The sequence below is a fragment of the Vollenhovia emeryi genome, unplaced genomic scaffold (assembly GCF_000949405.1).
Source record: "Vollenhovia emeryi isolate VEMERY1.0 unplaced genomic scaffold, V.emery_V1.0 DF939146.1, whole genome shotgun sequence".
NCBI lineage: Eukaryota > Metazoa > Arthropoda > Insecta > Hymenoptera > Formicidae > Vollenhovia > Vollenhovia emeryi.
In genome coordinates this window covers 1,072,395-1,086,280 of record NW_011967220.1, presented here as the reverse complement: position 1 = coordinate 1,086,280, position 13,886 = coordinate 1,072,395, and the positions used below count along the sequence as shown (strand labels likewise).

General features: G+C 42.0%; 1 protein-coding gene across 1 annotated transcript in view; it reads left to right on the top strand.

Annotated features, from left to right (window-relative positions):
* The first annotated feature begins 501 nt into the window (after positions 1 to 501).
* The window catches only part of LOC105566191 (nuclear hormone receptor E75), a 99,767-nt gene continuing 86,382 nt past the window's right edge, over positions 502 to 13,886 (top strand). The window contains exon 1 of the mRNA XM_012020000.1: positions 502 to 606. Within this exon, the coding sequence (XP_011875390.1) occupies positions 510 to 606 (97 nt within the window). The 5' untranslated portion in view covers positions 502 to 509. The remainder of the gene's footprint in view (positions 607 to 13,886) is intronic.

Genomic DNA, 13,886 nt, shown 5'->3' with positions numbered 1-13,886 from the left:
CACGTCGACCAGTGGGTGTAACGGAGAGACATAAGGTGTGCGTCGCTGGTGAAACCGATCCCAAGTATTTATCGTTAACGCCGGTGGATCGGTGAGAACTGTCGGTGGAGAGAGATTTTCGGGAGGAATGAGACTCGGTGGCTAATCAAGGTACACGCAACGTGACTGGAGTGCGTCGCATCCGATCGTGAGTGAAGTGGACCGTACGACCTGCAAGTCCTCGACAGTTGTGCTTGTCTTTCGCGTGATCCTCGTGTAACCCGCGACAGCGCGGGTTTCCCGCAACGAAGGTGGCTCACACGGCTAGAGACAGGGCCGCCGAACTGCAGGCGGAAGTGCGAACCGCCATAAGGGTGCTACATGGCTGGTGCCCCCGGCCACCGCAGGGGCACGCGCGGGGCGAAACGGTGCTGATGTCACCGCAGTCTCAAATACGCGGTAATCACGGAAGAAACAGCGGCCCGCCTCCGCAGCCACCCGCGACAGTCGTAGTCAGTTCGACCTCCAGCATGAGGCCGCCGCCGCCACCGCCGCCTCCCAGAGCGAGGACCTCCAACGAGAGCAAGGGCCATCACGAGGAACCCACCAGTTCTATTCCCGATCTCGGTGAGGAATCTGTTCAGTTTTCTTTTCTTTTCTTTTTTTTTCTACTTTTAGAATTTTCTCTTAAAATGGATCCTGAAAATCATGTAATCGCGGGACGACACGGCATCTCGGAGAATTTTATGAGAGTTTCTTTTACCTAATTTTGCATTAAATGCAAGTACATTCATTCACCGAATTGCTTTTTTATCGCGTTTCCTCGCGATTCGTGATATTTTAGATCTTTAGAATTTTTTTAAGAATTTTTTTCGAATTTGTTAGACATTCACATCGTTTTAAATCTGTCGCGAAATAAGTGTGAAATATCTTTTCGCACCTTATAATTTCTGATACGTTGACAAAAAAATTCGTAGGCGCTAGACACGTGTCTCAAATTCGTTCGTATTTACGCACCTAATAACGACGGTTTGAATGTACGGTTGTTCTTTGTCTGCCGCACTAAAGATGACCTCACAGAAATGTGTGACATTATATTGATGGCATTTCTTTAGCAATAACGACTAGCTTGATTCGCTGGTCTCATTTACTCCCTTCGGTTTCTTAATTCATTGACTTTAAATAATTGACTTTGTAATAAAACTGTTACAAGTGTGTACGCGCATAATGATTTTTTTCACCGATCGTCGAGACATTATTGATACACATTTCGTGAGTACATTCACACCTGATTTACGAGTAACGGCTTACGCAAGCGGGACTTACGCACTGTTTTGCGGTACAAAAGTAACGAGATCATCGGCCCATAAAAAGTGGTTTAAAAAAGGATAAACTTCTGGGAGATCCGGACGAAATTTGCATACTGCGATGCAACGATGGCTATAAATTTCGAGGCGTCGACTGGTCGGATGTAGACGAGAAATTCTTTGGCGGATCGCCGTTCTATATATCCCTCTCTCTCTCTTTCGTCAGACTTCGCAGAACTGTTTTATATTCCAGATGATGCGACTGTATTTACATTGGTAAGGTTCATTAACGATAAGTCTCGCTAAGCACTGTTGTTCGTTTGTTGCACGTCGGATATAAAATAAGCGAAGGAAAACGGGGAAATTAAAACGATAATTACGCCGAAGAGTCGATTATATCGAATCGATGGTCGAAAAGTATTGGTAGGTCGAATAATAATTAAGCTGTGAGGAAACAAATAGATAATAATTTTCCTGTATGGTAATTTAATCCCGGAACATGTTGATGTGTCCTCGTAAGTGAGGTGGCAAGTGATCAAGGCTGTCTGTGGTGAAAGGATTATGACGCGAGCATATTTCTTTTATATTCCACGTCGCTGTCGGCCAACTGACTTTGTTCGCGAAGGAAATCGACACCCGCATCTGGGTAGACCAGAATTCGGCAAAGTTCGAGGACGCCGACGGGCGACGTCTACGATCTATGTTAATACGCTGGCGAAAGAAAAAGAGCCGGGCTCTTTAAACCATTCTTCTAAATATAAATTCGACGGTGACGCAGAGGTCGGCCTTGACCGTGAGAAGTATCGAAAAGCATTTCGAAAGGCTGCCGCCACGTATTGTGAAGCATATCAACATCCTTATCTACACATAAAGAAGCGTAATGAAACCGACAGCGTGGAAATTATCCAAGCTGCGTGCTAGAACGATCGAGAAATTAAATATTTCGACACGAGGAAGAGTCGTGTCGTTTTAAAGAAACGCGTTATAACACTGGAGACCGCGGGTTTCGCGAGGGAAGTTGAGACGAAGTGGTCCAGTAAGGCCCGGTTTCACCAAACATCGGTTAACTTTGGTCTTAGTTTAATTTACGTTTGTCTCTTTCTCAAGTAACAGTTGAAAAGAGGTAAAGAACGAATTAAGCTAAGCTTCAAGTTAAGCGACGTTGGTGAAACCGTTGGGCTCTAAAATTGGTAGAGTTAAAAAATTATCGTCCGCGCTTATCAGGAGCTAACGTAACATTACGGCACAATTCGCGCATGAATAAATGCACGAATAGTTTTGCCTGTCATCGATTGTTGTCATTTCACAAATATACAAGTCTTCGTTACGCCTTACCGTCGATGGATAACAGATAAACGGTAGCGATGTTGTACAATTATAAAAATACATCGGGCGATCTTGGACGGGGCCACGCGTTATCGCGACGATAACGTGATAGCGAGAAATGATTTCGTGACTAGCTGAGTACAAACGTGCGAACGGAGAGATGTTTTGATGGAAGGTGTCGTCTTACATCGTCCAAACTTCTTAATTATAATATGTAGCGTATCCCCTTTATTTATACCTATACATATTTCATCCACGAAAAGTGAGGCAATCCGTATTCCTAAATAAATATGTATAGTGTATAAATTATGTAAGCAAAATAAAAAACCGGGTTTTTACTGTTTAACTTTAAATGATTAAGGACTGGTTGTTCCAACTCCTTAGTAAATTAACTAATAGTTAAACGGTATGTATATCTTTGTTTTTCCTTTAAATTAGACAAAGATAGACGTATAATTTAACTATTGGCTTACCAAGAGATTGAAAGAACCGGTTCTAAGTATTTCGTAAAAGAAATTACAATTTTGCTGACCTGAATGATTAAGGCGAGGAACTTCAGGTAGAGGGAATGCAGTTGCCGTTGTTGATCCCGAGTGGGTCAAATCATTATGTTTTAAAATAGTCTGCGCCTTATCACGCTCGGTGACGACTCCGTATTATCTCCTAACTTGAGGCCAAGGCTCAGTGACGTGACGATCCGATGTGTCATCGTACATTTCGACAGAGGGCAAGGGAATTTTTCCACTCATTGGGAAACATTTTTCTTCTCTCTCTCTCTCTCTCTCTCTCTCTCTCTCTCTCTCTCTCTCTCTCTCTCTCTGGATAAAATAAAAAAGTTCTCTTTTCGAAACATCTGCTTCGCTCAAGATGTTTAACGTCTTTTAATTACTCCTTGCACTCTCTCGCTTTCTCTCTCTTATTTATTATTCGTAAAATTTAAGGAAACGTTAATCTCTTGTCTCGTAATAATACGTGTTTTCGGTCAGGCAAGTCCTAATTGGTCGCAAATCGCAATTAATTGAATCCCCTTTAACAATTTAATATTTTTAAAGAAATATGTTATAACACTGGAGACCGCGCGATTCGCAAAGGAAGTTGTGATGAAGTGGTTCAGTAAAATTACGTCTGATAAGTCTAATAAATTGTAATAAAATTATTGTCTGATAATTCAGGAATAGAAAAATGTTACATAAAAACCAAGACGTCTTGGTATGTAAAACACTGAGAAAGAATTACTCGAGTTCGTAGACATTAATATGAAAGGGTGTGCACCTCGCTGCATCCCGCAACGTGTACCATGGACGCAGACACCCTTCAGCTAAAACTTGTCTGTGTGTCACGTGTATATGTAATTCGAGCACGCGCGCGCAAGCATGTGCGCGTCAAGTGCCCCGCTGATGGTATGCGCTATGATAAGAAGGGCAAATACAGTTGGGACCTAAGGTCTCTATCCTCGTAGGAGGAAAACGCGTGTGTAGGTACTTCCTCGGAAACAAGTTGCTGATAAACTTTGTCCCAACCGGACGTGTCATAATGAACTTAGAAAAACATTATAATCTACTACGATGCATTGTAGATATACGAATTATTTTACACGAACTTCGTTTCGTATGAATTGTTTACGAATTAAATTTGATGTAGTCATCGAATTTTGTAAAATATGTATTTGCTAAATGTCGAAATGCCATTGAAAAGTACAGAGATTTTTGTTGAAGCAAATTTACATTTTGGGAATTTTTTTTTCAAGAAAACCAAAGAAACTTTTCCACCACAATGCTTTAGTGAATTCGCCGATTGGTTTCAGGTGGTCTCTTTTCGAGTCAGTTTTTCCTGTTGACGATAACAACTTGAGAGTTTAAACAGATTTAAGTGATTACGTTTTTCGTTTGATTACGAATATGTGCTATATAAAAATTTTATTTTTTATCGTATCTTATCATCGTATAATAACGAAACCAGACAGGACAAGACAGTTATTCCAGTTTCTTTAGTTTATAATTTATTTCTGATTAAGAAAGTATCTATTTGTGTAACATTTGATAATATAAATTTACTCTAAGAATATAGTAAAATGTTACAACGTATAAAAGGTTAATACCATGCGATGTTTTATTCATTTTGATCCGTGTGATAATTTGACATTTGCGGTATTTACGCAAAACCACACACACTTGTGTATGCATGTGTACAAGTTTTGCGTAAATACCACATGTCTGTACATATACACACGTTTCAGAGACAATAGTAGAAAAAAATTATAAATTTATCCTGAAATGTAAATCTCGCTATCAAGCAAGATTAATTGATAATAAATTTATAACCAGTTATATCTCAAAAACTCGAGCACATTTTATCATTTCAGATTTCAAGGATTCAAAGTTTATCTTTTGGAGTTACATTTGGACGTGTAAGAAAAAAAAACAGAACAAAATTCGTGCAGCGCATTCAAAGGTTCGCGAAACGATTCGGGTTTATTTAATCCCGTTTGGTCAAACAGGGGTAAAATGAAAATAGGCAATGCGATATACTTTTCTAGAGGAACAGATGTTATTCTTGTACCGGTCCAATGTGTCACGCGAATTACTCTTCAATTGTTCCTTTCCGATGCTATTACCACCGTGCTATCATACTGGTGCTCGCGTCGTTAAAGTGGATCAAAAGTGGTAGAACAAGAGTGGCCATTCGAAAGGTTCGCCGTCTCGCAATGACCCTCGTTCGCTGGATAATGTAAAACAGGGTGGAATGACCCAGTCAGTTTGTGTTCCCCTATCCTCACGATCGCTATTGCATGCGATGTCGCGCCAACCGCCTCATCCCTCCCTCCGTGCGTCTTTATGCGGGGGCGCGTTTCCGCGAAAAGTGGAACTGCAGTCGAGGGGAGAGTTCGCGTGAGCTGCAACTCTCAGGTAATCGAGACTTTCTGGCGCGGTGGCAAACTTCCGGTGGGATTAGCCAGGGGTGAATGTACGTACGTCACTTTAGTAATTTGCCGCCCCACGATAATTGCTTCCACGTTTTCTTGCCTACCGCAAAGAGGAAATCAAAAGGCGGGAAATTTTGCTCAGTCTAATTTAAGTTTGAATCCTTTGTCGTATGACTAAGATTACGTTCCAAGGTGTTGTTTTTCGGCATAATTTTACTCGAGAGTTGGATCGGGACCAATCGGAAAGGCTCGAGAAGGTTTCGAAGGAGCCATCGAGTAAAATTTTTCTCAAAGAACGTGATCTAAGATACGAAAATAGCAGTGAACAAAGGTCTTTATAATTATCTTGAAGAATCCGATGAATGGTTTAAAGCTCGGTCTCCCTCTTTTCCCCTCTCGAAAATATTCAGTTGTACAGTTTAGTAAATGGAAAATTCACAAGGAATCTACATATACTTTTGATTGAAATCTCCAATCTTCTTGAAGGTGAGACGATTTTATCTGAATATTCTCGCGAGATGGCGAGCGGAAGCATGTCGCGATCGCGCTCACTGCGAAGGTTGAGGTTCGATGATCGACCTCTCCCCCAAGTTTAAGGTCCCCAGCGATCCTGCGCGAGGGTTTATCAACATCAGCGACGGCGTAGAAAGGAGAGAGGGGTGAGTGTGGAGCGGGGGTGGAAGTACCACCTCTGCGCGTTTCGCAGTGGCGATGGGACCACGCGATAGCGTTTTTACCCCTTCCTCGCTGCGGCGTCGCCGCATTCGAGACGGCGATCGCATAGCGTCGATCAGGCGCCCTTCTACGACAAACCACCCCCGCGGATTTTCTAGGAAAGGTGCCGTTTGCCGATGCCATTGCTCTGCACTGGGTGAGGGTCATTACTCCGAGCAAGGCGAGCCGGTGACCTCGGCGCCAACGCCCGCGATCGATCCAACCCCCGTCGGACGGACGGGGGTGCAATGCACCCGACGTGCGCTGCCGCGTTTTGCGTTAACTCGTCTTGTAAGTACGCTCACGAGGTAACTAGGAGCCCCCTAGCGTTCACCTTGGGTAACTACAAGAAACCTGACTCTAGGGCTTAACGTTCGATATTTTTTAATCACAATTTGATAATAATGGATGGCAATTATGGTTATCATAAGTCACTCAATCGACATCGAAAGTCATAAATATCAGATATAATTTCGCTTGTACACAGATTTCAAGACTTATCGCGCGTTGTTTTATTCGCAGATTTCTTTGATTTCTATCTTCGATCTTTCTTGCAACAATTAGAAGACACGTTAAAAATTGAAAAGAAACGTTAACGGAAGAAAATTTTACTTCCTTGTTAGATAGTGTAACACATAATGGAACGCGTAGTTACGTTGTTAAATGTTTTGTAATAAGTTTCGGCCTTCTTCCGGTGCTTTCAAACGAAAGTGAAAGATCGTCACGTGGCCACAACGTTACATCTGTTACGTAAAATCGCTCGTGTAAAAAGTTTCGCGTTACGCTGCGCGTGTCGCGTTCTCGTCTTACCGACCCTGGCAGATGCATCCTGACGGAGTTCCGTAAACGCGTCTACGAGGGGCTGGGCCGGTGCATGAGTTGCATAAATCTGTTTGTGAGCCGCGCCAACAGAAAGTGTCGACAGGGTTATAGAACTTTCGTTGAATACTCGCATTTTTTTTTGGGATACCAAAAATCCCTGTGGGATACCAAAATTCTTGTGAAAAGGCTTGCAGGGAGCGTGAAAAAGTGAAAGGTCGACCGCACGGATCGTACGCATTATTAAAAAATGAATTGACTCACGATTTTACTATTTTGACTCGTAGCTGACAAACTTAAGACATAAAAGTCACGTAAGATATTCCTTGGAATCGCACGAAGAAATGTAACTGCATCTCATTATATCCATCTCCGGAAGAAACAAACAAACACCGTAGAGAGATGATAAAAAACAAACGTAGAAAAATAGTTTCTTCGTGTAAAAAGAGAAACGAATTTTCATTTGCTATGCTCTTTTTGTCGTTTCATTTATTGCCACGCGTACATCCTTTCGTCATCCATAACACATGTGCGCGCAAGATTCTCTTATCGATATCCGGTGTAATCAATCTCTATACGATGCTCGTCGATTCAAGCGTCGTTTTGTCGAGGGCGTATCTCAACTGCTATACAGGAAAAGATACAGTAAATAACGCCCTATCGCAGTCGAAACTTTAGTATTGAAAGTCGCTAGATCGTTCTCGATTTAAGATAATGAATTCATAATGAATCGTCATATTAACAAGACATTACTAACTCGTAAACTTTATACGGCTGAATTTGAAGTTAGGCAATTACATTTGATACGTGTGGGACAGTAATTCCATCGTCGCTTTTTGGACAGCTGAACTGTGTCAGGCATCAGACGTTATTTGCGAAACGCTTGGCAGTTTGAAGTAAGAGTTTGTCAATCTCCTACCTGATTCACAAAATTCAGGAAAAGGGTTCGAACAGATGCAAATGTCTCAATAGAGATTCAATCCTATGCATACTTGTATCGGATCTCAGTCCAGCTGCTAGATTCACGCGTGAAGGATGTTCCGTCATCCTGGCGAGAATTTACGTAAATATCTATTGCATGGAACTGCAGAATACCGAGAATTAGTCATCGATTTTGAAAAGGGTTGACCTGACAGAATGCACAGCTGTCCTGATGTAACTTCCTAGTTCATGCGCGAACACATAATACACACATTTCCAAAAATAGGACTGTAGTACCGGAAGTGGCAGAATAATACCTTGGCATAAACATCTGTCTTGTGCAATTTCAGTTATTCTTTAACATACGAATTATACGAGAGAGAGAGAGAGAGAGCGCTTCAGTTAATTAAAAGAAAAAAAAGAGAGGAAAGCAAGAGAGAATAAAACATTTTCCCAATGGGGGAGGGCCTGAAATATGAAGGAAGTCGGTTTCAAGCGGCAGCGGTTTCAGCAATTAATTGGACATGAAATCATGCGAGAGGCTCGTACTATACCAGTTAAGGGTTAATAATGCAATTTTTAGAGCCTCGGCAGATCTCAAAGAGCATTGGCCGTAGTAAGGGGCCATGGCGGTGCATCGGCCTGCATATCAGCAGCCGACGGCGGTGTGCTAGTGCGGTTATACGTTGTCGGTGTGGCTGACAGAGCGGTGCTGTGCACGATGCAATCTGCGCCTCTCCTCTCAGGCCTATCTCTCCCTCTCTACGCCCATCCTCCAGGCCCGTCTCGTCCTCCTCTCGCCCTCGTCGTCGTCGCGCCGCCTGTGCAAGGGCTGCGAACGACACGCGAGGAGGGCGGCGGGATCGTCGCTGGGTGAGAGTTAGACAGGGGGGGTGGGCGAAGGGTGGAGGGACTCTCAAGGTCCGCGTCGTGCATTGATCCTGCTCGGTCACGGACCCGACTTCTCTCTCTTCTCCCTGTCTCTCGACGACTATTTCCTCCTCTCTCCGTCCACTTCCCCGTCTGTGTCCTCTTTCTCCCTCTTTCGCCCTTATCTCCTTCTTCCCTCTTGTGCTTGTTCGATCATTCTCTCTCGTTCTCCCTCTGTCTCTCGCACTCTCTTCCTTCCTTCCTTACACCACGATCATCGCCAAACCCTTTCGAAGGGAATACGGCTACGATCTTCTGACTGGAGGGCTTCGCTTTCGAGCCCGAAGATCTTTGTTTTCGGCTCTTGTATCCGAACTTTCCGCCTATTTGAATAAAGTTCTCAGGTTTCAGCAAAATGTTCCACAAGAGCTGAATTGTGTCTGATAAACAAAAACTTTGCTTCCTGAGTGATATAGCCTCAGTCAAACAAATGAATACTCCTTTTTTCTTTCGCTCTTTTAAAAAAAAATTAATTTTGTAAGAAAAACTCGATTTGGAATATTAGAGATACTTTACAAAGATACTTTATATTACAAAAGAATAACGTTATCAATATTTGTATTTTGATCATGCTTTCGTAACTGCATCTTTCATTTGGTCTTCTATCGCGCAACACAAGATATAAGCTCGAAAGTCGTAAATTGAGTTAAAATTACTTGATGCATTATAATGGCCACGATCGCTTATGTGCTTGCTGTCAAGCTGAACATTACATGTCGAGGTGTGCAAAAAGAATTGCACGAGACAAGAACGCGATTATGTCCGAAAGAGTCCTGTTGCGATAACTACGCGGGTAAACGAACCCGGTTCTTCTTACGTTCTCATTTCGCTTTATCTGTATATAGGGTGATCGAGAAGTCACGCTATCAAGTAATGTCTAACGTTAAGATGTGCATGGCGATATTATTGAAACAACTTATTAACTGGCATGAATAAAATAAAACCAATTAAAATACAATTACATATAGATGTATACAATTAAAGATATATTTAGGTGCTCTATTTAATTTTTTTGTGTGTAAAATAGTTTGTGAAAACACGGATATGTGATAAAGAAAGATACTTAACGCCTGAAGACGTTAATTTCTTTCTACCCTTATATTCAATTTAAATTGTGAGACATATTTTATCAATATGAGATATAAAAAGGGAGAAGGAAGTAAAAGAGAAAGACGTAGCGCCTGCGAGGCGGATGTTATAGCCACGAATCAGTCGTAAAATATTTTCAAGGTATTTCTGGTGCAATTACATTTTTATTGTCTTTCAATATTACACATTTGTTATATTTAAAGTCCTGAATTCTTAATGAGACTCGATCACGACAGTGTCGCGCGTTCAATTCAGGATTTCCTCGTTTGAGTGCGACTCGAGGAAAGATTCGAGATCCCGCGAGATGTTCAAGGTTATACGATCTCGGGGGACAGTTACCAAGGAAACGGTTGTGTTTATCGGTCCCGACCTTGGCCACGCTCGCACAACCACCCCCGTCGACCGAAAGAAGGAGGTGGATCAACCCTTGTCGGTTACTCTCCCTTCTTTGGTTAGGCAGCTAGAGCATCTTCCCTCGCAAAAAATTGCCTCCTCTTGACGGAGGGCTGATCTCCGTCGTGCGATAATGCGATTAGGACCAGATTAATAATTCGTGGATAGCGAACACGACGGCAAAGGAAAACGGAAGCGACCAAATTCATTAACTTCCTTTAACGCAGATTAAAGAAGTGAAGAGCTTGGTCAACAATTTTTGTAGGAAATAGATTCGTTTCATCTTGTACTTTGCCCTTTTCCTTTCAATTTGTCCATGAGCTAAGTAATTTGTCTTTGGATTATTTATCTCAAATTTGAATTACCATAAATCATAACGCATTGAGTTTTGTAAATTATGAGTCAAAAGAAAGAAACCCATTACAACCGCTATTCAGCTATGAAAAAGGTTCGAACCTATTCTTATATAGTTGAGAATTTTATGTAGCGCAAAACCATTAAATTTAAGGATATTTGATTTATGAACATACCTTCCGAAACGATGTACTTTATCTCAGTTAGGGCCAATTTCACAATTGTCGGCTAACTGTTAATCGATTAACCTTCGATTAGAAGTTGACCGACGTTTGTGAAACTGGCCTTTAATCTGTAAGAACCGTTAGTTCTTTCTTTAACACAAAATTTCCGGTTTTGTGTAGATGACCCATTTATCATGTCAAATCTGAAGGGAAAACATTTTTCGTAACGAAACTCTATAGTAAATAAACCTTTTTTATCCGTTGATGATTGAAGAAATGCCAAAGTTTCCGACAATGCGATGAAAGGGATTGAGCGTTATTAAACGAAATTCTATTCTACTTACTTATTAAACGTGTAAATCTGGAGTAGACCTTTTATTCATTGTACGCAACCCTGCAATTCAACGAGCAGTACGAAGCACAAAATGCATTTGTGCACGATCGCGATGATTCACGTGAAAAGGGTTCCGAATTTACGAAATACAACGTTTGAAAGGGTACAAAACGGGTTTACCTGAATCTTCGGCAGCTGGATCTTGCATCGAAGTGCCCATCCTCCTCGGATAAAACCAACGAAACCTTCACAGATCTTTCAGTTCTTTTTTCTTTTCCGGAAAAGAGGAAATACGAAAGGGGTATAGGTCTATTTTAGGGTACAATACAGGCTAACCGTCATCGAGACGTCCTGAGCTCATATCTCCATTCCCACCTTCATTGATCGTGTGAAATTCGATATGTTCAACGCTCGAGGGGATTTTTTGTCGATCTTACTCAAACTGGATCAACCTGTCGTAATTCAGTTTCAATCATTGGAAACAAAAAATGTCGCTGTACAATTTCTATTAAATTTATGTTATAAAACCAGATGTAAATTAATTATATAAAAGTAGAGATTCCAATGTTCTGTACACGGAGAGAATTTTCTCTTGAAATTTGTCCTGACAATCGTGCAATCGTGGGACAACACATGACATTTTGAAGAACTTTACCGAGAGTTAGCTGAAATTTTAGTAAAATTTTACTAGTAAAATGTACGATAAAATTTCATAAAACTCATAAAATTCTTCGGAAATACCGTGTTGTCCCACGATTACACGATTTCCAGGGTAACTTTTGAAAGAAAATTGTCTCCGTGTAGAAATCCGATTTTTCTTCGGCTCACATAATACCTGCTCGGTGCGATATTATCGAAGGCAACAAGGCCGAGTTTTGTACGGTAGCCCTGTGAATTAGAGACAACATTTCGTAGTAAATCGAGGTCAGTATCATCCGTAGCGAATTAGACAGCCGTAAACCAATAATGCTATTTACGTCTCGAATCATTGGACCCTTCTTAGAGCTGATTTACGAGCAGCGTAATTTACGAGCATGCCACGGTAGCTGTGTGAAAGTGTGATAGCTACTTACGTAATTATCTATTCCTTTCAACAGAGGCTACATGGTCTTTGGTCCGACGATACTTTCAGTGTAAAACTGATGTTACAAAAGACGTCAAGCGATGTGTGTAAACAATGTAGTCAACACTGCTAATATTAAGCTTCTGGCCCAAGTATGCGATGCACGAGAGAAAGAGGGAGAAAAATGCACAGAAAAAGATGGAGAGAAAGGACGAAATGCCGTGAGCAGGGAGGCAGGACGAGCGGGGGAGATAAGGCAAGCTACAAAAGTGCAACGTTCGAGCAAGGTTCGCGCGATGCCACTGACCCATTAATACATATAGAGCCCGACTGCACGTCGCAATTTGCATCACCATTTGAATTGCTAAGACTTTTTGTGGCGATATAATACGACGACGGTTTTGGTAACGCATAATCGGCAACATGCATCGCTATGCTTATACATGTATATTGAATTTCTTTCGTCACCTCTACACCGGTTGTTTTATGGTCCACCTTCGGTTTATTGATTCAAACGGCGGAAAGATTTCGGTGTCGGTCAGGTTTTATACGAATGTCCGATGCATTCGTGTCCACGTATTTCCGGCGTCTAATCTAGATTACGATTCGTAGGAAAACCGGTTGAAATTGACGCAACGAGTCGGTACTTTCGCGATTATCAAATTGTGATTGAGAAAACGATGCTGGGATTCGTCCTCGATCGCTCGCGTCGGCGTCTAGTCCGGTAACAGTCGATCGGGCAGGCAGTTGCAAAAAGTATAAGCGAGAAAGGGGGAGAGGTAACAGAGAAAGGGGAAGGAGGAGGCAAACGATAGAAGGCTGCACGAGTCGTTGAAGGTCCTCGACCTACGCTGTTAAGGACAGAGACCCCATCTAGGGACGCGAGACGCCCTTTTGCTTGCTTTCTACTTTCGCATACGCAGTTTTGCGAAATTCGACCAATTTGCAATAAAGTCTTGTTAAATAAAAACTTTCCTACCATTCCTATCGCGATGGAATAATTTACATCGGCAATTATACAACACTAATTTCATTTGTATGTACGCGCGTCGTTGTTTCTCTATGCAGTAAATAATATATTAATCTTTTCTAATTGCGTATATGCCGTATATGCTGTATAATCTCAAGTCTGGATTCGATAGATTTTAAGACAAACTTTTTTATACTATCTATTAAGTTATGTCCCATCGATGCGTCGTTGTTGTGTTGGAAGCTCATAAATACCGCGGTAGCGACATTTACTATCAGGAAACTCAAAAGGGTTAAAACAAATCGATCACTCGACGAAGGTACCGTAGGGTCTTCGACCTCTTGTCGTGCGGTGAAGGTCCGCGGATAACCTACTCCTTGGTTACTGCACCCGATGTCGGTGACCGGGACGTCGATCCCTCAGAGGAGGCGAAAGACCTCCACGGACTACTCGGAACCGCGAAATAGAGGACTACGGCATTCGCATGGTGTAGATTATATATATATATATACATATATATGTATATATAAAAAGAGGACGCGCGTGTGGCGGGCCTGCGGCACTTTCGGGCTCAAATTGATGATTTGCGCCCAAATTCGC